General features: G+C 41.3%; 1 protein-coding gene across 22 annotated transcripts in view; it reads right to left on the minus strand.

The window, feature by feature from the left end:
* CAMTA1 (calmodulin binding transcription activator 1) overlaps positions 1-26,613 on the minus strand; it is an 848,042-nt gene that overhangs the window by 749,403 nt on the left and 72,026 nt on the right. The window contains exons 4-5 of one of the 22 annotated variants that reach the window (XR_012027963.1): positions 19,869-19,952; positions 4,869-5,753 (exon numbers count right to left, since the gene is read on the minus strand). The exons of 18 other annotated variants lie outside the window; for them this stretch is intronic. Coding sequence is in view for 1 of the 4 variants with exons in the window: in XM_072819853.1 (XP_072675954.1) it covers positions 19,944-19,952 (9 nt within the window). In the remaining 3 variants the exon portion in view is untranslated. Of the gene's footprint in view, positions 1-4,868; positions 5,754-7,682; positions 7,878-19,687; positions 19,953-26,613 lie in introns of those variants that run through there. 3 more of the 22 variants (XR_012027962.1, XM_072819836.1, XM_072819853.1) reach the window with 3 other exon arrangements.

Genomic DNA, 26,613 nt, shown 5'->3' on the forward strand with positions numbered 1-26,613 from the left:
AGGAGCTTGCTTTGGGGAAGAGAAGGAAAGTAACACATACGTAACAGCAATCTGCACAGTTTACGGCCTTCTCACATAGGAACTCGAATTTCCACCACATAACTATCTTCTGATGTAGGTTTGAAGCAGCAGCAGACCGATCTTACAGCTAAGAAACTCATAAAAGGCAGAACGACTGTCTGAGGGTCCCACAGCTTTTCAGAGGTGGGGGTGGGATGCTGTTCCTGGTCTACCTGACCCCAAAGCCCAAAGACTAATAAGTGAATCTGGCCAAAGGACCCAGGCATGAAAGGCAGGGCTGTCCTCCAGGAAAGATCTAAATGAACGAATGCCCACCTACTTCCAATCCAGCAGGTAGGTTTGTCTCAAGCGGCACCAGTGAATCACCCAAAGGCCATCATCCAGGAAGTGACAGGGTCCCCTCTTCAAAAGACAAATTAAGAGATGCATCTAAAAATGGAGATCCTGGTCCCTTTTGGAAAACCTTAACATTGGAATACCTTCCTACACTAAGTTCACCTGAAAATCCCCTCACCCGGAATTTCATCATAGCCTACGCCGCTGAACAAGTCTTCCTATAAGGCTGTTACTAGTCAACTCCAGGGCCACGGCTTAATGGGCGAGGGCACTGATGAGCACCCAACACACGAAAAATAAATTATGGATGGGCATTAAGTCAACCACCATTGGCCTTTTCAAAACCCACCAAAAAGAAAAGCTCTGAGAGAAGAACCAATTGCAAGATGGTTCCTCCTCCTCAGGGTATCTGAAGTTCATGGGTCAGTCCCTCTCTGCCTGATGCCCTCTACGTGCCACCAGAGGGCACTAACTCATGTAATCACTCTTAAAAACTTCTGTCCCGTTTTAAACTGCAAGAATGTTGAATGAAAACAAGATTTCAAATCAATGAAGTGCTAGGTATGTAATTTTGATAGCAGCTTTAAGCATCTGCTGGTCATAAATCTCTAAGTTTTATGGAATTATTCCATAAAACTTAGAAGTACACACATAGAACGAAGGGGTGTGCTAAAAAAAAAAAAAAAGTCAACCAAATCTTCAGGTTTAATGGATTTCCAAAGACAACTAAGAGTTACACATTTGCTCCTGCATGTCTGGGCTCTGGGCTGTCATCTGGATAACCTGTCCCAGGATCTTACACATGTCACACATAAGAGCCCAAAGAAAAACGTTTCAGTATCTCCCTGGCTTTAAAAGCCACTCTTGACTGAGTTAAAGTGGACATTCACCATATTGAATTACAGTTCGGTTTATTATGCATGATTAAAACATGATTTAGTCTTTTGTGCTAAAATCCTTGTAAGAGATAAAGAGCACACATTTCCTAGTGCTCACTACGCCCTGGGTTGCTATTCTGAGCACATTACACTTATTTAATACTCACAACATCCCTCGGAGAGGCTGTAAAATTCTATTTTAGTGAAAAGTTCAACCTTGCATTTCTTGAATGCAATCAAGAATTTTTCTTTACATCTGTATCCTCCACTGATGATTTATTTGCCCACAAAACTATAAATGCAGATTTGTGAGTTCTGCCTCATTAACCACCTTCTGCAATTATTTCTTCACCCCAGAAAATTCACACTTCTTATACTTTCACGGGAAGATAAGATTACATAATCAAAATAGTTCAGCGGTAAGTTTAATGAAAAATGCATTATGCCCCGAAAGGTTTTGTTTTGCTTTGTGGTACATAAAAATCTGCTCTTTGCTTTTCACACTTTATTTAAAAGGAAGTGAAACGTACTTACTGACTTGATCAGAAATGTTGGGTACCTCTCTACGTGACATAAAATTCAAGCTCAAGTAGGCCTTTGGTTTTCCTGGTTTTAGGTGATTCTTTCAGTGTGCAGTAAGTAACTGAAGTTCACGACGAAATGAACAGAATCTGATGAAGGCAGGCAGCTATACCTGAGAAGCTCCAGTTCTGTAACCAGCCTGACACAAGTTGGTGCCCCAAATAAACTCACCTTGAGAGAACAGCCTACGTCACAGGATACAGTTTCCCTGGTTTTTGACCTTTGTATTAAAAACAAGCAAATCCTCCTCAAAGGTTCTTAAGAATGTGTGGGTGTTGTGGCCTATGCCAGCACACTAGGAATAAAGAGGGGAGCGGCTGCAATGCATAGGTATTCTGGAAGACAAGTACTTATGTTAGTACATCTAAAGAACTGCCTCCAAGCGCCCTCCATGTCTTTGTTACTGCCCCTTGATCTAGGAAATATTTTTGTTTATTTTGTTTACTTGATGCCAAAATCTATTATTTTAAATTATTAAATATGAAGAAAAGTTTAAAATGTCTACTATTTTTATTTTTCAATGCTTCTTTCTAGACTTTCACTAAACGTCCTTTAAGATTTTATTTATTTATTTGAAAGAGAGAGAGAGAAAGTGAGCGCACACAAGCAGGGAGAGCAGCAAAGGGAGAGAGAGAAGCAGGCTCTCCACTGAGCAGGGAGCCCGACATGGGGCTCAATCCCAGGACCCTGGAATCATGACCTGAGTGAAGACAGACACGTAACCCACTGAGCTACCCAGGCACCCCTCACTAGATATCTTGATATTAAAATAAAGGAGAGCTTGTTTTATTGTACTTGCTTTACTGTGCTTTATAGGTATTGAGTTTTTAGTTGAGTGCTTGTGGCAACCCTGTGTCAAGAATGTCTATGAGCACTATTTTTCCAACATTTGCTCACTTTGGATCTAGGTCACATTTTTTGTAATTCTCACAGTATTTTAAATTTTTTCATTATTATAATATTTTTTGGTGACCTGTGATCAGTAATCTTTGATGTTGCTACCGTCATCATTTTGGGACACCACAAACCATATCCACAGAAGATGGCAAACTTTACTGGCAAATGTTGAGTGTGTCCTACTGGTCTACTGACGGCTGTTCCCCCATCACTCCTCCTCCTCAGGCCTGGGCCTCGTTATATCACTGAGACACAACAATATTGAAATTAGGCCAGTTAATAACTCTACAATGGCTGCTAAGTGTTCAAGTGAAAGGCAGAGTCCATGTCTCTCATTTTAAGTCAAAAGCTAGAAATAATTAAGCTCAGTTGAGGAAGGCATGTTGAAAACCGAGACAGGCAGAAAGCTTAGGCCTCTCACGCCAAGCAGCCAAGTTGTATAAGCAAAGGAAGAGTTCTTGAAAGAAATGAAAAGTACTACTCCAGTGAATATATGAAGAAGAAAGCAAAACACCCTTAGTACAGATATGGGAAAAGTTGTAGTGGTCTAGATAGAAGATCAAACAGCCACAACATTCCCTTAAACCAAAGTGTAATCCAGAGCAAGGCTCTAATTCTTCAATTCTTGAAGGCTGAGAGAGGGAACAAAGCTGCATTAAAAAGGTCTAAAGCCAGGAGAGGTAAGTTCAGGAGGTTTAAGGAAAGCCATGTCCATAACATGAGAGCACAAGGTGAAGCAACAACTGCTGATAGAGGAGCTGCAGCAAGTTCTCCAGAAGATCTAGCTAAGAGGATTCATGAAGGCAGCAACATGAAACAATAGATTTTCAATGCAGACAAAACACCTTCTGTTGGAAGATGTTATCTAGGGTTCCCACAGCTAGAGAGGAGAAGTCTGTGCCTGGCTTTGAAGCTCCAAAGGACAGGCTGACTCTCTTGTTAGGGGCTGATGCAAGCTGGTATGTTGACGCCAATGCTCATATACCATTGTGCAAATTCTAGAATTATGCTAAAGAACTATGCTGAATTTACTCTGCTGTGCTCTATAAATGGAACAACAAAGCCTGGATGACAGCACATCTGTTTACAACATGGTTTGCTGAATGTCTTAAGCCCACTGTTGAGACCTACTGCTCAGGAAAAAAGATCCCTTCCAAAATAGTACTGTTCATTGACAATGCACGTGGTCACCCAAGAGCTCTGATGGAGATGTACAAGGCGAAGAATGTTGTTTCCATGCATACTAATATAACATACATCCTGCAGCCCATGGATCAAGGAGTAATTCTGACTTTCAAGTCTTATTATTTAAGAAATATACTTCATAGGGCAATAGCTACCATAGATATGAATTCCTCTGATGGATCTGGGCAAAGTAAACTGAAAACCTCTGGAAAGAACTATCTAGATGCCATTAAAAACATTCATGATTCATGGAAAGAGGTCAAAATATCAACACAAACAGGAATTTGGAATAAATGGATTCCCACCCATATGGATGACTTCGAAGGGGTCAGGACTTCAGGGGAGGAAGTCACTGTAGATGTGGTAAAAAGAGCCAGAGAACTAGAATTAGAAGTGGAGCCTGAAGATGGGACCGAATTGCTGAAACCTTATGATAAAACTTGAACAGATGATGAGTTGTTTCTTATGGACAAGCATCTTGAGGTGGAATCTGTTCCCGGTGAAGACTGTTGAAATGACAACAAAAGATTTAGAATATTCCATAAACTTATGTGACAAAGCAGTGGCAGGGTTTGAGGGGACTGACTCCAATTTTGAAAAAAGATCTATTATGGGGGAAATGCTATCAAACAGCATCACAGGCTAGAGAAAAAGCATCTATGAAAGAAGAGTCGATCTATACAGCAAATTTCATTGTTGTCTTGTAAGAAATTGCCATGGCCACTCTGGCCTACAATACCCACCACCCTGAGCATCTTGCAACCACTACATCAAGGCAAGACCCACCACCAACGAAAAGGTCACAACTCACTGAAAGCTCAGATGATTGTTAGCATTTTTCAGCAATGTTTTTAAATTAAGGTTCTGTACATTTTTTAAGACATAATGCTATTACATATTTAATAGAGCACAGTATAGTATAAACCTAACTTTCATATGCACTGGAAACAAAAACACTCATTTGACTCATTTTATTGTGATACTTGCTTTATTGCAGAGGCCTGGGATGAAAACTCCAAGATCTCTGAGGTATGCCTGTATTCCAGACACAGGACTCCTGTCTCTCCTACATCTATTTCCTATGCTTTATCATCAGGAGGCATGGATGCCAGGACGGAGAGTAAACACGTAATCCAATATTCTAAAGTTCCAATTTGCTCTGGTAACTCATAAACACCTTGTGCCACTTGCTTCAATCACAAAATTTTTACATTTACCCACATTTCACTGTTTTATCATTTTAAAAAGTTATATGTAAAAGGTAAATTAAAAGCAAACATTCAAAAAGGATGCCATTCCAGTTGACCCATTTATTCACTCGACAGCATTTATTCAGACTCCACACTGCGCCAGGCCCTGCCCTACACACTGAAGATATGAGATGAACAGGACAGAGGCCCTGCCCTTGTGGGGCTTCCATTCTTGTAGGAGACAAGACAGCAACCAGCACATAATTCTATCACTGCTCTGGAGACAAGAACTTTATGAAAAGAGAGGCTCACCAAGGGGCCCGAGGATGATCACTGAGACCTCTGTGACCAGGTAGCATTGGACAGACTTGCTCTTCCACAGCCAGGTCACACTGTGGATCTCCCACATAAGAACTGTGAGTAAAGCAAGAGTAGGCCACTTTAAATGACTTCATTTTCAGTGACATTCAGCTCACATTAATTTGGGGTTTTAAGTGTGATCACTTCACTAATGGAATTATCTCAGAGCCAGATGTGGGGCTGCAGGATGTCAAGATCCCCTTACAAGTTCCTCCAGTGCTCAGTCCAAAGGGCCAGCCCTCACCGCTCCAGCTCTGTGGGTCCCTCTTCTTGCTGCACCCATGAACAAGTGTGTGGTGAAAGCCTGAAATAAATAAGTGTAAAATGGGTCAAGACCATCGCTTCTATTTCTGTTTTTAACTGAAGAAAATGTGCCCCATTTCCAGAGGCAGAGAGAGAAGGAGACGTCTGAATAAAGACAAACTACGGTTTGTATAGAACACATGTATGTCTGTGTGTGTGCGTATGTACATATAAATCACTTCCCTACAGTAACTCAAAATTGGGTGTTTTACAATCAGCCTTTTTACAATCATTACAATGTAACTTTTATTAGTTGTAGGATGTATCTTTAAGAGGCCACAAGAGTTTTTAAAGGGGTTGAATTAAAAATTAAAGGTTCAAAGATGATCAAGGTTCAGATTCAATTAATACTAATTTTAGAAGGATTTTTTACTGACTATGCATATTCAGTAAATGACTTAAGTTTTTGTTTTCTTTTTTCTACCACAGCATCCCCAAGGAGTCATTATGTACAATCAGCTCTCTAATTCAGATTAGCGTGTCTAAGTACATATTGATGCAACACAACACAATGCTTTGAGAGGCTCCCCTGCTAGACACCATTAGGTGAAGCACAGGAATGAGAAGGTGGACAGCTCACACTAAATCCCCAGCACTGCCACTCGGTACTTCCAAGCAGCTTCACAGGTCAGAGGAATGCAGTATTCCAAAGGAATATTGAATGAGGAGTAGGAATAACATTTCCTTAATTATGTAAGATCCTAATAAGCTACAGGTTGACTTTCCACAGTGGCCCTTAAACCACCAAATGCACACTAGTGCTGAGGAAAGCAGCAGAAGGTCTGCTCATTCTGATCTGTCTCACTTACCTCCCCTTGCTTGGGTGCTACTGGAGGGGAAGAGCCATTTTAAAGTCAGTGATTTTGGGTAAAACACTGAACACTCGTGCTAATGAGTCTTTGAGAAGCTGGGAAAACCTCTGCGAGGGGGGTTGAAGGGGTGGGGTGGGGGGAATGTGTAATGCTAATTTGCTTTTCTACTATGGGAATGATTTCTAACCAAACCTCAAATTGACTGAACAGAAGCATGACTAGTGAATTCCCATGGAGCCAGGTACTTATGAAAGAACCATCATATTCAAGCATGTATCCAATGCAGAGGCAAGTCAGTTTCATAAGCCTCAAGGATGGTACTAAAAAGGACAGGTCATGGAAAGAAAAGAGCTGTGGGCTTCTTACAAGGAGAGTCCTCACATTTATGATCTATTCCCCTAGTTGTTAGTCAATTAAATAATTAGTTAATTAAGACACCAGAACAACAAACTGAAGATTTCTAGGCAATTAAATGTAAATTACATTTTTTTTAAATATAAAATGTGACTCTCTGTGGAATCAGACAGCAGCTTCTGACTTGTTCTCTGAATATTTGCTTTCTGCCACCCAAATTATAAGACTACATAAATGAAAATGGTATTCATTCTCTTCCCCTGAAATATTAGGTTTACCTTTTTGGCTTGAAAAGGTAACATTGGTTACCTTTGGTAACAGTGGTAACATTTGGTTACACTGGTAATATTGGTACATTACCCCACCATTCCTTCCTGGTTCATCCATACACATTCATTTACTCACAGCCATGCACAACGCTGGGCTGGGCTCTAGGGAAAGAGAAGTTGGTGAGGTCTAGCACCTGCTCCAAGGAGCTCAAAGTTTAGGGGACTAATAACACCAATAAAGAGACAAAATACAATATGCTGTGGCCAGGGACATGGAAAGCAGTGCCCATTAAAAGTGAGCCAACAGGACAGGCTGTGCAAAAAGGGTGCACAGAGAAGTGACATCCGGGTTGGCCTATAGAAAGAGCCTGTCTGCCAGGCACAAAACCAGGAAGGGTGGGAGCAGAGGAGGACAGGGGGAGTGGTGGGGCAGGTGGGGCAGGTGGGGCAGGTTGTATCTGTAAATGAATAGCCCCAGCTACATGCACAGATGGGTGTTTTGAGTTAATAAATGCTTTATTAATAAACGCCAATTGAGATGACAACACAGAGAAGCATCCAGAGAGCTGGTGTACACATGAGTTCTAGGACAAGGGCAGCCGAGGGCTTGCCCCCTACAGAACAAGCATCCACTTTGGTTAGGGTTATGAAGGCCACGCTGGATCAAGTTTCAGTGTCAGCAGTAAATTTCTGAAGGAACAAAAGTACAAGTTCAAATGTTATGCTTTGGATTTTTTTTTTTTTTTTGAGGCGAGAATTATAAGAAGAGCATGCTAGTGACCCAGATCTAAATAAAAAATAATGAACAAGTGTCAAAGCGCTTACTTTCCTAGTCTCCTAGACACACTGACCTTCACTTTCAAGAAAACTAGACTTGTGTGTGGACCAAATTAAGTTAATCATTCCAAAAATGCTTTTAAAAAGCTAATGCTTTGGTTCTCTTACATAACATGTGTTATCATTTACAAGTAGCATCATAAACCCACTCTTCTTTTGTTGGAATAAGTTCCAGTCCACTCGTCATAAAGATTTATGTGTGAAGGAGTGACTTTATAAGCAAAACACCATTTAGTAGAGAGAAAAAGCTCAAAACCAACTGCAATAAAGCCATCAATGTTCTTTTAACTTCTCGCTTAATTTCCACTTCTTGGTATTCATCCACTTCCCTATTAGATGGAAACATTTTAATTAGAATAAAGAGAGTTTAAGAAAACTTATGTAATGAGTAAGCTTTCCTTATTACTAAATTGTGTTTACTGAGTTTTCTTTCGCATGAGTACAATGGTGCCAGAAGAAAGACATTACACTTATAGACGATGCACACTTAGCAACCAGGTGGACTCGGTGACACTCATGGTTATTACTGAAGTCTGGATGCTAACAAAACAAATTACCTAGACCCCACATTCTCGCACCATTAGTTCATACAAAATGAACAAGCAATTACTCCTTCAAAACAGAAGTCATCCAAGAATATAAAGTTCACAAATACATGGCTCAAAACAGACTCTTCCTAAATATCAAGGCTGGTAAGATTTATTTTATTTTATTTTATTTATATTTTATTTTATTTTACTTTATTTATATTTTATTTATTTATATTTTATTATTTTATTTATTTTATTTTATTTTATTTTATTCATTTTATTTTGTCTTACTTACTTACTGGTTAACCTAACCAAACTAGAGAGAAGCTAAAATAATTTAAACTTGATAAAGGTACAGAATTGAGGTATCCATGCACCTGTTTCCCCGGAGCTCATTAGCTGTATAGAAAGGAGCAAGAGCACGTGAGCAGCTGCAGCATTCCCATTTACCCTTTCTAAACACTTGAATTTTCCTGGCCTACAAGGCTAAAAAAACAGCTTCCGGCCCCATCATCAACTTTTATTAATCTTTAAAGACATATTGTGGATCAAAGCCAAATACTAAGTGTATTTATCTATGTAACTTACTATACACCCAGGTATATACACCCAGGTGTGCATGTGTACCATATATTTATATAAAAATCCTCTACGCGGTAAAAGGCTGACCATGACCATGCCTGCCCTTTCAAAAGCATCAGATGAGGACAGGCAGGTTTTGTAGGCAGCCGTTTGCATCACATGGGACTACCTCGAAGCTACTAAACGCCAACTTCTGTAGGGATTCAAGCACATTTCAGGGTGAAACATAACTAACATTTGAGGTATCTGAGGATTATGCCAAAACAAAGACCAAAATTAAAGATAGGACTAAATAAAGATAAAAATCTAAAGGGTTATTTTTTTCCTGGTGCAGGGGTGGTGGTGGAGGAAATGGCTATAATGAGTTGCCCACATGGAGTTAACATTTTCATTAGTGAGGCAATGAAAAGCCTTCTGGATGAAAATAAAAACCCAAGTGAAAAGCTGCCATTTTTGGAAGATCTTGTCAAAATTATGGCCTTGTGTTCTGACACTTCACTGTGACTCAGAAGTCTTGTCCCAAACCCATCATTCCAAGGAGGTACCACCTGGATTTAAAATGAGGCTAGAGCAATCCCTCAGAACCTCACAGATGCTCTGAGAAGTAGGACAGGGTTAGAGTTAGGAAATGCTCTTTGGTGGGTAGAAGGTTAGAGCAGTGAGCACTGAAACATCAATCATACCAACAGCCACAGCATCCCCCTTCTGCCTCTCCAACCCTGTTACTCTCAAAAGGGGTCATACGTGCTTTCAAATCCATGCAGACAATCCTTCCTAAACACTGGCCTGTTCCTTGACCCACTCCTCTCTAATAACCTTACTTGAACCATACTTCCACGATAATCTTCAACCTGTCCAAGATGGTAGCCATGAGCCACATGTGGATACTGAGCACTTGAAATTGTGCCTGGTCTGAATTAAGAGATGCTCAAAGTATAAAATCCGTTTTGGATTTCAAAGACTTAGTACAAAATAAATGTAAAATATCTCAAAAATTTTTATATTAATTACATGTTCACATATTTTAGATATTGAGCTTAATGTATCATTAAATTTAATTCCATTTATTTTTCACTTTTTTAAAACATGGCTTTTAAAACAGTCAAAATTACACATGTGACTCACATTGTATTTCTATTGGACAGCAATGCCCTCGGCCTTGATGTTAACCATAACTGCACTCCATCACAATCAAATTCAAGCATCCCTGTCTTTGACTATCTCTATTCCAACCATTCTTTTTTTTTTTTTTTTTTTTTTTTTTTAAAGAGAGAAGTGGGTGGTCAGGAGGAGAGAAGAGAGAGAATACCAAAGCAGGCTCCACGCCCAGAGCAGAGCACAAACTCGGGGCTCGATTCTATACCCTGAGATCCATGATCTGAGCTGAAATCAAGAGTTGAATCAGATGCTTAACTAACTAAGCCACCCAGGTACTCTGCCCCTCCACTCCAACCATTCCTGATCCTATTCCTTGAAAAACTCTGATGCCATGGCCTCTTGCTGCCCTCATCTCCCTCATGCTTCCCTTTTTGCTATCTGTCTGGCTTAAAGTATCAGTCCATCATTACAGCTCAGCTCCTTTGCCCCTTCCCCCAGCAAAATCCCAATCCCCGGTTAAACCCTACTCTGCCCCCTCACAGCATGCATTTGGGCAGCAGAAAGCAGAACTCTTTGAATGCACCAGCTCTGCTTCCTGTCCTCCCATTTTTGCTTGAACCAGCCGGGACAGGGCTTTTGTCCTCACCACTTCACTCATCCAGCTCATATCAAAGTCACTACTGACCTCCATGCTGCCAGGTACATGGTCAATTCTGTCTGCATCTTAGCCGACCGTTAGCAGCATTTGACACAGAGGATCATTCTCTCTGCTTTGAAACACATTCTTCCAGACCTCACCCTCTTGGTTTTCCTTCTTCTGGTGGTTCCCTACCATTCTTATTTGCTTCCTTCTCCTTCCTCTTCACACCCCAGTGCTCCGTGTTTGAACACCTCTCCCTATCCATACCCCATTCAGATCCCATGCATCCCACAGCTGTAAGAACCTTCTATATGCCAAAATACTGAGAAGTCTGGCTCGAGCCTAGGCCTCTCCTCTAGATTACAACTCATATATGTGACTGTCTAGTCAACACCTCCACTTGGCATGTTAGAGTTAACACGTCCAAAACACAACTCTTGCTTTCTCCTCACCCTTTCTCCCCAACCTGCAGCTCCCACGGGCTTCCCAATCTCAGCAAAGAGAAGCTGCATTCCCCCAGCTGCTCAGTGCAAAAACATTGGCATCCAACCCAACTCCTCATATTTGCACACAACCTGTCCGCTCTCCCTCAAAAACACATCCAGTATCTGACCACTTCTCACCACCCTGGTTCAGGCCACCATCAGACCTCACGATGGTCTCCTCACTGGTCTCCTTACTTCCAGCCCTATGGCCCTAAACTAGGGTCAGCAAACTTTTTCTTAAAGGGCCCGATAGTAAATATTTTAGGCTCTGTGGGCCAGATGGTCTCTGTCGCAACCACTCAACTTGGCTGTTGCAGCTCAAAAGCAGACTCCAACAATATGCAAATGAATGAGTGTGGCCCTATTCCAATAAAACTTGAACTTAAATGGACACTGAAATTTGAATTACGTATAATTTCCATGTACAAATTATTACTCATCTAATTTTTTTCAACCATTTAAAAATGTAAAAAGCATCTTAGTTTGCAGGCTGCACGAAAACAGGTACCTGGCTGGATCCAGCCTTCACCTGATGGGCTTGCCAACCCCTGCCCTAAACTATACTCTGCACTGCATTCAGAATGATCCCTTAAATCATGCTATCTTCCTGCTCAACAATTCTCATATGGCTTCCTTTCTCATTCGCTAAAATCAGAAGACTTTACTGTGCCCCATCAAGCCCTGTGAGACACGGCCCCTGGCTACCTCATCCTACTCTTCTCACCACACCCACTCAGAGCAATCACACTGGCCTCCTTGCTGTTCTCTTCACTTCTCCTCCAGTACTGCCAAACCCACATCCATCTGGGGACCGTTCCTTCTGTTTTCCCTCTGCTTGGAATACTCTTACTCCAGATACCACCTGGATCACTGTGTCACTTCCTTCAAATCACTTTACCAGACACCTGCCCAAGTCAAGCTCTCTAACATAGCACACACCTGCACACCCCCAGGCTAACATCCAGGAACCCTCTCAATGGTTCACTTTGCTTTCACTGATCTTCATCACACCTAGTATCATCAGCATTTCTGTGTTGGTGTAGAAATAAACAGATTAGGCGGTTGCTTAAAAGAGAAAATCACATAGTGTGAAGAGCATGAAACCTGATGGCAGGTCAACAGGGTTGGAAGACCAGCAGCACCGCGTCCTGCTATCTGACACTGAGCACTTATTTCTATCTCTCTGTACCCCGGTTTCCTTGCCTACAAAACAAGGAGAAGAACACCTACCTCCTCAGTGCTCTGAGGAGTACCTAGTTAATAAACACTACTGGCACACAGAATCCTTCAATTACTGTTACTTAGTTTCTGTTTATTGGTTGTGACTCCTCCTCCCCCACTCAGAAAACAAGCTCTTTGAGGAGAATGGCCTTCTTCTGTTTACTGCTTTATTTCCAGTAACTAGGACAGCGCCTGCTACTAGGCATTCAACTAAGTACTCAATCAATGAATAAGTGCTTGGATTTAAGTCATTTGAGGGTGGACAACACTCCACCACCACCACTCCCAACCCCATCAACACCCAGGTACTGGGGAGAGCAAAAGCTCTCTTCATGCCCACCACAGAATAAGAAATTAAAAACCTCCTATTCCAGGTGGGTTTCTTTGCTGATGCTTCCTTCTCCCTGTGGAGAAACATTTGCTACCCTGAAAGGAGGAGCTTCTGTCATCCTCTGAGCAGCAACACATCACCTCCTAGGAAACCTCCTACAACCGAACACTGTGCTACACACAGGAGGGTTACATGCTAAGGTCTCCAACCAAACGAGAGAAGAAACAGACTTCGTAGCTGGTCAAGTTCAAATTCTGCACATAAAATGGCGACTCACTACTTAGGAGCACTTTGTCTCTAAGGTCTGACAGTATTTCCTGGACACACACATCCAAGACCACTTATTCAAATTAGCTTGCATTTATTTAACTGGCTTCTTCTAAAACCAAAGAGGATCTCCCCAAATAACAGAAGTCTTCCCCAAGCAAAAAGACGGTGAAAACATTTCTGTCTCCTCATCACATGGATGTGTCACTCACAGAGCATCACAAGTTTGTAGATTTGGCATGTCTGCTAAGATGATGGAGTTCTGATTTACCGACAGTATTATGAGGAGTTAAAGTACTTCTGGGTTCTACAACTTTGTGACACGGTCTTGTGTGTGTGTGTATGTATGTGTGTGTGTGAGAGAGAGAGACACGGTCTTTAATGTGAAGACACCTATATACATCCCGGTGTGACACAGGCTTTTTCTGTTGAGAGCCCTGTTTCCTTTAAAAGAAACAGGGATAAGGCCATGTCGCACTAAAAATTGTGGCGTATTGCAAAAAAATAATAACAATAAAATAAAATAGAATAAAAATAAAATAAAATAAAAATAAAAGAAACAGGGATAAGGTCTCCTACAATTAAGCAAAGCAGAAACTACTCTCTTAACCCTCTAAACTAAGATGTTTCACTGTGAAATAGAAAATGAACATCTTCAATGCTGGTTCTAACAAACAGAAAACAAATGAGTGAGACATAGGTGGTAAAAACATAGCTACATCAACTGGCATGTAACTGAGCTATAGATCTACCCACCGGCAGTGCAGTAATTGCAGAAAGTCATGAGCAAAGATGAGCAAACGATTACAAGGAAGGGTAAGAAACTGGAGGCTAAGGAGTGGATGCATCTCAAGAGGTCCAGGTGAACTGGCGTGGACCTTCCATAGCCTCTTCTCTGCACTGCCTTGGCCTCCTGCTAACAGTGGCATGACCTAAACACGTTCATGGAGCTCCTTGGGTGGAGGTTCTTCTAAGGGGTAAGACCTGAGATAGGTATCTTTTTGTTATCCCCTGTGGTTGTTATGTTTTTTTTTTTTTTTTGAATTCTGTACTTGGTTGGTCATTAAGGTCACTGTGACATAAGCAGCACAGAGGACCTATACAAGCAAGGCAGACACATATCCCCTATCTCAATACTACACTGCTATATGGTGGCAAAAACTCGAAAAAATTGGGATGATAGCACTCTAATTTAAAACTGTATTTAGCTGATGATCCTAAATAACACTTTGTCAGCTTTTGTGATCTAGCACAAAACCACATGCCTTGTGATATACCAGCTGGGCTGTGGTAATGCCCTTGACTGAAGTTTCAAAGCTTTGGTTGGGATATAACTTTGATGTATCGTGTTTCCATTTCAAACTACAGTGATTATCCCTGGATGTGGCATCACATAGAGTACTAACAAAATTAGATTAGGCTAGTTAATACGAGTACCCCTCCCCTCTGGTGCCATCCCTGAGAGATGCCAGTCTCCGCTTTGCTTGTTTGCAAGACCAAAAAGCCATGGCTGTTTGGTTTACAGGATGCAGGCATAAGAACCATCTGCCTGGTCTGGTGTTTCTTTAATTAAAACTTTAATTACAGATATATCTCTGCACAGATACGTGCAGTCTATCAGCTCCTGTTCTTAATTACCTGTGCTAATGAGAATGGAAAGAGTGAGTGTTTGCTGAGCGTCTACTATGTGCAAGCTCCTGTGCCAGACGCTGTAACTTGTACAGGAGCCGGCAAAACCAAGTCAAGGCAACAGCCCAGCCCAGGGTTTCAACCCTCCCTATCAGTGCTCCTGCCACTGTACATATGAGAAGTAAAACACTCAGGTTTCTCCTTGGAAAAATGAAGGGCAAAGAGGGGTAAAAATACTCAAAAGGACCAGCATGGGGGGTGGGGAGGACTGGACAATCAAACCAGAATAACCAAAGTTCTGAGGTAGGCACATGTGCTATTTGTCATCAGGCAGTGTATCTGCAAACCTAGGTGAAGACGTGTGCACAAAGTGGAAAGTCTGGTCTAAATCCTAGGATTTGGGAGCATGTCATACAGTCCACGGTAACCACGGCCACAGTTTCCCAGGGAAACAAGAAGCACCAACAAGAACAAACAAGAAAGGTTTCCCGTGCTCTCCTGACCATGCAGCCACATGGCTGCCGCCTCTCCTCCTCCAACTCCCTCTCTGGCAAGAGCTGAGTGCCAATGAGGAATGGCCAGAACAGCTTCTCATCCTCGGAGCGCGTTTCCCAGAGCCAGAGATGCCCAAAGAAAGGCGAACCTCCATCAGAGGGCTCCCACAGTGGCCAGATGGGGGCCGGGAGGAGGCTCCAGGGTGGCCCCCAAAGCACTAGGCCCCGCTGAGTCTGTTCACGTGAGGGGCACAGACACAGGAGGGCCAGCTGCTCAGCCACCGTATCTCAAGGCATAAGAAGAGTGGCACACAGCCTCAGGTGTCACAGTTCCTGTTCTGCTACCCTCACTAAGTGTGTGTGTGAGGGGGCGGGGGACGCCGAGGAAGGGCCTTCCCTTCTCAGGAGCAAAGTGAGAAGTCCAACCCACACAGCCTCATAGTCTAGCTCTAAACACCATGCAGCAAACACACGGAAAGCTTGATACCAAGGGCCTCAAGAACGATCAAGTCCATCCTACTGCCCCACACTCTGTCCTACTCAGTGAATCGCCAACAAAAGCTGACAATGTTCAGACTAACACTTCTAAAAGATCGATAGGAAGGCAAATTAAGAAATGTTGATGTGAACACCTATTTCATGTTAGGCCCCCTGGAGGCTTCCAAGTGCTTTAAGGTCCAAGGACAGACACATCCAGAGGGATCTGCCCCAGGACAGAGACGAAGAAAAAGAGGAAGGACAGGAGCAGGATGAGTTGGGAGCTAGAGGAAAGGAGGGAAAAATAAAGCAAACTAGATGGAAGAAGAAAAGAGAAGTGATAGAAGGTGGCATTGGAGCCCCCTAACTGTATTCAGCTCTGTGACTAACTTCAAATCCAGTTGTGGAGAGGGTCAGATGCCCACTTTTTAGAAGACTATGTTCTACGGAGTGGACAGCTGGGACTTTTCCCACAGAAGGGGTGCTGATTACAGGTGGCTGAATTACTAAATTGGCCCGCAAAGGCCCATTTAACTCACAATGTAGCTAACTATAGAATAGCACTGGCCCATGTTCTAGAAGCAGAGGTCCAATTATTTAACTTTTTTTTTCTGTTCATAACATAAATTTCTTGTATTTCTGAATCTACCGATTCTGCTAGAATGGCCAGATCAGACCCTGGGACACGGCCAGGGCTCCATACTTTAAACCTGTACAAGTGATCCTGGATGTGCAGCCAAGAGGGAGAAAGCCCTGTTAGGGAGCCCCTGTAAGCGTCACATGTATGCTGGAGCCTTCCTGGCAATGGTGGTGGCAGGTCACTGAGGCTTTACTAAGTTGGGGTTACGAAGAGCTAAGAGACAGTAATGCACATGGCTGAGTCTCCTGCAACCAAATGGCAAATTTATTTTCTGTCAGGAGTATAGCCACATTTGCCGGTAAAAATAAGGGGACAGGTGCCAGAAGGACAGTACCTACATTTAAGTCTCAGTCCCATTATTTTCTAGGAGTATTGCCCTATGAGGGCTGATTTAACCACCTGATCAATCAGTGTTTTCAGGTGCAAAATAGGGTGGACACACTACTCACACCTCATAGATAAATTTAGATAATTACAATGTATGGAAAGCACCTGGAAAAATACGTGACCTGCCCTCTGCAGTGGTGACTTCCTTCCCCTTCTTCAACTTTGGAGGAAGCACAGAAACCTCATTCAGTTTTCTGCCTCCTTGGGAGCCAAAACTGTGAAAGACATGCCTCTCCCATGGATTTCTTTTCTTGCATCTCCACAGTCAAAAACCACTAACATGAATGGGTTAAGTGCTCTTACTCATCTACCTTTTCTTCCTAAAAGGTTAGAAGCCCAGATTTGCCTTTACACACCTGAACCTGAATATGTTCAGAGGTGCCCAATAACTGAGCATCCCAGACCCTCTTCCCACAAGCACACCTGGCTCTCCCAGACAACATCAGGAGACTAACAGGGAAGCTCTCTGAAGCTTCATGTCCTGTGACATTTGTGTCTCCCTCAGAATTCTGTGTCACTGAAACTCCACCCTGCCTGGGTCTCTCCCAGCGTGCCACAGACACTGCCTCCCCGCATGCCACCCCTTGCTCTAAGTACTTTGCAGACACCTACCCCTAAAGATGCACCATGACCCTCTGAGCAGGGGGCTGTTCTTATCAGCTCCATTTTAAAGAGGAAGGAAACTGAGGCACAGAGAGGTCAAACCACTTGCAAGGGGCCAAGGTGGGAGGTGACACTTGACCCCAGGCAACCTGGCCATTCACCACAGACTTCACTACAACCACCTCTCAGCATGACAGTCACAGCTGCCAACAGCAAAGCCACAGGACAAAGTTTAATTTCAAAAGTACCCTCCTTCTGGGTTCCCAGTGTGTCCAGCATACTGTGTCTCATTTATCCTGCCAACAACCCCAAAAAGCAAGGAGACATAACAATATCTACACTTCACGTGGGATAAAACTGAAGATCCATGAGATGTTTTACAGACTCCTTTACTGTTAAACTGAACAACTGATTTCACTGTTTTTAATAACATCAACATGGAAGTCCTCTGAAGTCTTTCTATTCCAGTTCTTTAGTTTTGTAGAACTTCCTCAAAAGATATAAATGGCACATCCAGATACCCTGCTAGTCAAAAGCAGGTTTTTCTGACTCCCAGATTAGTTTTCTCTGAATCATGCGTACAAAAACTATATCCAGGTGGCTTACAACTTACTAGAATCCCTAAATACTAACCGAATAAGCAATGCTTATTGAAAAGTAAGTAATAAGTATGTCCGAATGCTAGCTCTCTTAGAAAAATTAAGTTATTTTAAAATTTGCTAAGCAAAAAACTTTAAAGAAAACCTAACTGACCTAATTGCAAATAAAACATCACAATAAAAACATTTCTCTTGTGCATCTATTTGTCTCTTCAGCTCCTACTGGATTTAGGAATAATGTAGCTGACTATCTCTAGGACACATGGGAGCCTACAGGCAAGATGTCAAGAGGCCCTGATTCTGTCAACAGGGAGCTTGTGACTCTCTGGGGACCACGAGCCCACTCCCCTCAGGGATTAGGTGGCTACAGCCTGTTTCAGCAAGAGGAGCAGAGCACATCCTGTGCAATAAACTCAAGCTGTACACTACTCCTTCAATGGAGGAAGGATAACACATCAGAGGAACAAATAATGGGTGGAATCTGAAAAACATTCCTACACAACTCTGAAAACATTCTCATTAAAAACACACACACACACACACAACACCTTAAATGCAAGGCAACAAATAAGTTGCTCACAGCTATTGAGACATTCATTCCATATACTTTCTGTCTTTGTAATAGGATTTGTATTTCTCAGCTCTTGGTATTTTGAGATTCTGTGAAAAGATAGCCAAGGTCAAAGACAGTTTTCCAGGTATGTAAATATAACAGACAAAAACAAGCTAGTACGCCTGAAGAAGTGTTCATGAGAGTTCCAATCTCCAACGAACAGCTCACTACACCTAATTTTAATTTGTGGTTCTAATGAATGACATAAACTTTTATAGGTATCAACAAAGCTCAGAGAGGACTTAAATCCATTTCAGTGCTCATTTAGCAGCTTCAGCTGTGTGCAATTAAAGCATCAGCATTAAATGTTAGAGAATAAAATAATGAGACACTTAAAAAATAATCTGCACTTCAGCAGGCCACACTAAGAAATTTCACATGATTTTCTTTTAAGGAACATGATTTCTTAGGAATATCTGAGCGGTTCAATTCAAGTTTGATTTTTGTTTTTAGACTTTGGTTTGTTTTGATTTTGAAAAAGAATTTTCTGAAAAGCAGAATACAGTTAAAAATGTCTGAACAACAGTCACAAAACAGTATATGTCATAAAGCAATCAGGTATACAGACCAATGCAGCTGACTACCCAGGCTTCAGCAGAGACAAAAGCACATTTCTGACCGTGTTAAAAATGTTGCTTTTTTTTAAGTTATGCCTCAAATAAAGAAATAAATATTAAAGGAGGAAAAATGTACATTCTGAGAAAAAGATAATTTTCTTATCTTCTAGTCCATACATGGAATTAGAGGCTCAACTTTCTGTCTAATAATACGTGAGAATATAAAATGTAATCTGAGGTTGTAGTATGTGGCAGCTAAGACTGCTAAGCTCAAATTGCCACTATTTCTGAAAGAAAGAGGAGGTAATCTGTATAGGAAGGGGTGTGTGCTGATGGGGAGGGGGTGTGTGTGGAAGGAGGTGGTGGTGGCTGGCTGTTGTGCATGTGAGTTATGTGTGATCAGCAAATTAGTCTAGCTATTACAAAACATGAATAGAAAAGGAGATCTACTGTATGGGGAAATGCACTCACTAAACTTAAATTTTAAAAGGATGAAAACACAGATTACACTTTATTTTAAAAACTGAAATGAATTTTAATACAGAAAATGGAGACAGCATTTTGCAAATTTATCGCTCAAAGGGGTATTTCTATTTGAGGAAATCAGCGTGTTACACTTTGAGAGATGAAATGTTACAGCTTGTACACCAAAATTAAAAAATGAAATTAAATTAAAAAATGAAATGGTTACCAAGGTAATGCAGGTCAGGGGATCAAAGGTGAAGGGTCACACATTATTAAAAAGAAATCCAAAAGGACGGCTGCATCATGATCTCTGCAAAACAAAGGAGCTCTAGTAAGTAAAACTAATATCTCCGAGAATTTAAAATCAAGTTCTTGAAAAGAAGACTCCCCTGTAATTGAACACAAGTCATTCCTGATTCTGTGTAGAGGCATTTTTATTTAGGCACAAAACCAAATTTCAATTACCTGTTACCAACAAAATTTTTGTAAAAATTTAACCACACAATCATATTGAAACCCAAAATATCTCCAAATTCTAAGTGACTGAGAAGTACTGACATTTCCACTGGACCCCATACCCTGGTTTCTGGAAATGACAGTGTTTGATAAGTTGCCAATATATCAGAAATCTAATTTGGTCATACTGTGGTGAGTTTTTTTCTTCTCCTCAAGGAATGAGTTCCAAAATTGAGGTTTTGCAAATTTGTTTCATTTGAAGTAGCTGCATAAAATTTCCATTATTGGAACATTTAGTATAACAATGTTCTAGAAGACAGCAATAAAGTGATACATGATAAAATAAACTGTGTAACTCTATCTATTAAGATCTAGTTTCACATTCAACTCTCACTGCACAGGGAAAAAAAGACATTTGAAGCAAAATAACTTGCTAGTTCTACTGGAATTACACCAAATTAAGAGAAGCTTGACAAGAGGAATATCTGACAATGAAAAGTATCTGACACGTTAGGCTTCAATTTCTTGTTATTATTTACTCCTCTTCCTCATTAACAAATTAGAATAGTTTGCTTTAAAAAGGACCAAAAGAACTAAGGTTTTGTTTGGCAACACAAAGCTACCATCTACATCACAACAAACCACACTTAACTTTGCAACAACAAGCATGACAATTAACAGTCACAGCAAATAATTTCCATATTCCTTTTACTACTAAAGGAAGTGAACAGGATCATGATACAGTAATCTTTAGTCTGCTCTCTAAAACCAAACTGAAGCAGGCTGAATTCCCTCATTTCAGGATCCACAGTCCACAGCACTTACTGGACAGCAGGCTCTAACCAGCAGCACAAATGATGGCTCAAGGGTGAGAGGGTAAATGGGAACATAGCTGGCACCAAGGGGAGCAGAAAAGGACCTGGTTTAAGTATCATCCTTCTTCCAGGACCCTATCTGCGTTCCATCCCACAGTACCCAACATCAGAGTTTACCTTGTTAAAATCAAATTCCAAAAATACTTATATATTAAAATATAGACAACTGCCCAAAAGGATTTTATTAGAAGGAACCGCATATTCTTTCTGATGGCTTAGAGCAATCAATAAATAAACAAACTCTATAAAATCAGATTTCTGTTCTCCCGATTAGGTTTTGTTAAAAATAACTTACAGAGCTTCATGCACTAGATACAAGTATGTTAGTGCCTTAAGGCCACGATTCTGAAAACGTGATTTCTTTTTTTAAGTTCCATAGCTACTGAAAAGTAAACTAGCATTTCATTTCTCTGGAATGCTCATCTCACGTAAAGCCTGTCACATATGTATTTGTGGCTGGGAGGCATGCAAGCAATTGGGAACACTACAGGAATCGATAGCCCATCAAAAAAAGGTGCATGTTCTTCTTGCAGTGCTCATGCCCACAGCACTCCAGGTGGTTTGCAGTAGGAGGTAAGGAGCCAGCAGTATAACGTTAGGTGGTTTTACTAAAAGATTTCCTATTAAAGTAAGAAAAACCATATCAACTCAGATCAAGGATCTACGTGGATCCCTTCATTACCAAAATACATGTACTTATTAAATAATTTATTCTTAAAACAATGAGTACTTATAGAGGCTTTTCGAAAGTCTTCCAAATCCCTTCTAAAATTCACCAACTCACAAAAATATGCTAGCCCAAATGCTGTACCAGTTTAAACCCTGCCGAAAGTTGCAGAGACTCCAAACCATTCCAACATCATAGAAGCCCAAGTAGTAAGGAACTGCTCTCACTACAACCAACCAAATTCCCATTGATAATTCCATGGAAATGACTACAATCTAAGTAATAAACACACACAAACAGAATAAACTCTCCAACTAAATACTTTCAAGTTCTGACAAACAGGTGACTCTGAATAAATCTGTACCAATAAAGAACACTTTACATGATTCAAGAAAATCTACAAATAATTTTGCTAACTGGGGTGGAGGAAAAGTGTTAAAGGCCACCAGGAAATAGTACATACCTAATATTCAGGGGTCCTAAAATATAATTTAATGCCTAAAGAGGGCTCAAGGACATGGCTCACCTGGGGAACACCTGAATTCAACTTCAACAACCACACATTGTCACCCAGAGCCCCTTCACTGGGGCAGACATTTGCAACATACATACATTTTCCCACAGAAACAATCTGGTAGTTGTCTACTTAACCTGAAATTTGTTGAAGCGACAGGTTGGCTCTGAATTCTAGAAGCTATGAGGGCTGCATAGCTTTTTTATTATTTCCAAAGGACTGGCCCAAGCTGAAACTTGATGTATACAAAAGATTTTCCTAGCTCTCTTCCTGGGCCCCAGACAGAGTGGCTCAGAAGCCAAATGACCATCTTCAAGTCTCCTCCAGGAGCCCCCCATCTCTCCCCCAGGCCAAGCACTGGTTGACTAAGAATGGACTGAATTTATACATACCAATGCATGTAAAGACTAGGGGGGCTTCCTCAACCAAAAACAAATCCCTCACTGGTATAAATGCCATTTTTACATCAAGGGATACAGAAGGTTCATCTACTGCAAGACAATCCTCTTCCAAAATAATGACTAGTGACTGAATTCAACAAAAAAATGATCAAAAAATTCTAATAACCCCCCAAAACTTTAGGGGCATGACTAACATGCATGCTATCCTCCATCTAAACTGGAGAACTATGCTGCCATAGTGCAGACCATCACAGAAATACACAACCAAGCTTCACTGTCATAAAACCATCAGGTCATCAGAGTTACAGTGAAGAACATTCTTCCAGGGAAATCCTCACCCTTATTAAGCTCTCAACATCTGGACCACTTTTTAGAAGGACATGTTTTCCAACACACCCACTTTGTATTCTAGGTTAATTTGTTTTTGTTTTTGTTTTTTGTCAAGGACCTGCCAGCATTTATAAGCACAGAGAATTGGTTCATTTCTCAACTAAACAGACACATCATTTCTAACGAGGTTAAATCATGACACAAATGCTGCCATTTTTACCTCAAGCATATTACTTACAAAACAAAATACGTGGGAGAACCAAAAAGAAATGAAAAATAAACTGAGAAAATTCAGAGAATCAAAAAGCTAGGAGACAGCCAGAAACAAACATTACAGTAGAATCCTATCTATCTTCCTACTTCTTTACAAAATGTCTAGTTACTCAACGATATGATGCTCAACAGAAACTAATCTCAGCAAGTATATTCAGAGATGAAAAAAGAGAAATGTCCAGACAAAAGTTTATTACAGTGTGAGGCAAAAAAAAAATTTTTACCTATAAATATAAATAAATCACCACCATGTCATTCAATAAAACAGACTAGAATAAAACACACTTGAGCTAAGTATATCCTTCAGTTAAGTGGGTATTATATTCCTATTATACTTTCATGATAGAATTTGTTAGGAATACCATCTATTGAAGAACTAAGTAAATAAAAGCATTTGGTCCTCTGTGCCCTTCCGACAACAGTCACCATCTCTACCATTTCTTCAACCTCTCTAGAAATAAAACTCTGCCAAGTTTCTCAAAGACAGTCTGTTCTAAGATATTTGTCTATTTTTCAAAACTTTCTATCAATGACAGAGCAACCTACACCTACAATCATCACATTACTTCCACTAGTCCTCAGAAAGAAAAAAGCTAAAAAATACAGGTTAAATCATAGGCCTTTCTACCTATGATTTTATCCTCACCAATACCATTTTTTCTTTTCCTAACAGCTTCAAAGATTTCACAAAAGGATGAAGAGAATGGAAGGAAGGGACAGGGAAGAGCTCCCAGGAACTTTTCAGAGTGATGGACACGCTCGTTATTGTGGAATGGGGCCGGCCACACAGAGTGTCTATGTACCGTTTATTATATGCCAATTATACTTCAACAAAGCCACTTCAGAATGAAGAGGGATGCAAGACAGAGGTCTTGCCCTCGCCTGCACCGTTTGAGCCATGCGGCCACCACGCTGTGGTCCCCACACAGAGAAAGTACAGAGCCATGGGGAAGTGCGGGACAGACGCTGTTGCTGAGCCACTGAACCCCAACACTGGAACCACATTTTCTAAATTGAAAATCAGGGCACTCTGACGTAGTTTCTCTGAGACTACAAAAATCAGTTTCACACATACTCCTAGCTTTGCAAATGTTATGTAAATTCATGAAATAGTCTCACATTTTTCCATCAGATTTGAAATGTGTATTATGTCAACTTGTCGTAGCCAAGACCCATTTCTTTCTGGTACTATCCCACAAGGGAAAAATAATAATACAATATGTGCCAAATTCCCCCAAATATAAATTTGTAAGAAATAAAACAAAAGGGAAACAGATTCCTCCACTGTATGTTTTACTTGTACATTACTTGTTTCTAAGCTAAGTGTGCATGCCCATACTTTAACTGTTCTGTGGCTTTCTGCACGATAGTAAGGATCTTTAAGACTCCTACCTTTCCCATCTCCTCTATTCACTGATTCTCAAACTTCAAGCTGAATAAGAAAGAACCCCCTATTTAAATCAAGTCATTTATACAAATTGTTTCCCAAGTCCTGTCACTAAAAGATTACAATTTAGTATATCAAAAGAGGAATTAAAGACTGTAGTTTTGGTAAAACCACTAGGTGAGTCTAACCACAAGAGTCACAATCCTCACTGTAAAAAAAAAAAAAAAAAAAAAAAGTGCCCAGGTAGGTCTAACCCCACCTTCCCATCTCCCCACACACACCCTGCCTCCTGCTGGCATGGGGTCACAGATGTCAAAGCAGCCAAAGTATAAAGTTAAGGAACAAATTCCAGCTGATAGAAGCTTCAGGCAGTCCTCCCTCCCAATACTATTCACATTTTTTAAATGCCAATTGATCCCTAAAAAGTCTTTAAAACCCAAAAGAATGAAGCTGCACTGGAAGGTCAGTGGCTTCACAAGACACAGGGAGTCCTTCCTGGGCTCTGAAATCAGGTCATGAGGTTCTGGCTTCCAGTAACTGTTCTACCGCTTACTACTTCCATGACCTTGGACAAATTATTTAATTTTTTATCTGAGTCTCACTCTCTTCATTTACAACATGAAGATAATGACAGCCCTACTTCATAGGGCTGCTGTGAGAATTTATGACAGTAAGTAATATCAACTCCTTGGCATAATGCTTAGGACCTAAAAAGCAATCAACATTAGCCGTGTAACTGTAATGATTATGATACTGATCATCTTATATTCTTTTTCTTATCTCATTCTTTCCAAGACTTACAAGAGGGAGAGATAATGTTATCCCTATTTTTGCAGATGGGCAAAGGTTAAGTTCAAGACATAAATCTCAAAAATGGCAGAGCTGGAATTCAAACTACCTCTGTCCAGATTTGCCCGCTACTCTCTGACTTAGTGCTAGAGGGAACAGAAGGTGTCCCACAGGGGATCCCTGGGTGGCTCGGCAGTTTAGCGCCTGCCTTCAGCCCAGGGTGTGATCCTGGAGTCCTGGTATCGAGTCCCACATCGGGCTCCCTGCATGGAGCCTGCTTCTGCCTCTGCCTGTGTCTGTGTCTGTCTGTCTGTCTCTCTCTCTCTCATGAATAAATAATTTTTTTTTTTTAAGTGTCCCATAGGCCCCAAAAGTGTCACACAGGCTCTGTGCACTGCGGCTCCCAACAAGTTTGGATGATGAGGCAATGAATGAGTAGGTAGGTCCTTGAGGTGAATACACACTTCTCGATCCACTGCTATACCCTTCAGAGGACCACACACAATTCATTTACGAGGACACACTACTATCCTACTATCCTAGGATAGGTAGGATTTAAAGCAGTGGAATGGCAGAATTAAGTGTGCAAATATGCAAATAAGTCTTTTTGTATTTGCATGCTTAAAACAAGGAAGATAAACTGGTTTCCATTCTGCAATTCTACCCACTATTTTAAATAAAGGACAAATTATTTTATTCAATAAATATTTATTGAGCATGAAACTCTGGGGCAGGCTCAGTACAAGAGATCCCCGGGGCACACAGTGAAGGGCAAGAGGCCTGAGCCAGGGAGTGAGGATTCCCACACAGGGCCCTGAGCACAGAATGAAAGAGGAATGCAAGACCCTGTGGAAACCCATGCCTGGAGAACCCCTTGGCTCACAAGGGGGCTTAAATTTTTCCCTAAGGAAATACCATACAGGTGCAATCTGAAGGACCACAAGGTGGGTGGTGACCATCTTCTAAGCAGAGCAAGCAGTGACAAGTAAAAGGCAATGTGGCAGGACACACCTGAGAGTAGAGGGACTCAGGGAGGAGGAAGGGCTTGGGGCTAGGGCAAAGGCTGGACAGTGACAGACATACGATCACACAGGCCTCATGGACCAAGTCAGGACAGTATCTTAAGTACAAGGGGAAATCAATCAAAGGACTGAGAAAAGGGGTACTGCAACCCAAGCACATTTGTGAAAGACCACTCTGGAACCTAGGTGAAGACTGCTTGGGAGGGGACCAGAGTACAAGCAGGGACAGCAGCCACGAGATCCCTCAAAGCAATCTG

This window comes from Canis lupus, chromosome 3 (assembly GCF_048164855.1).
Source record: "Canis lupus baileyi chromosome 3, mCanLup2.hap1, whole genome shotgun sequence".
Classification (NCBI taxonomy): domain Eukaryota; kingdom Metazoa; phylum Chordata; class Mammalia; order Carnivora; family Canidae; genus Canis; species Canis lupus.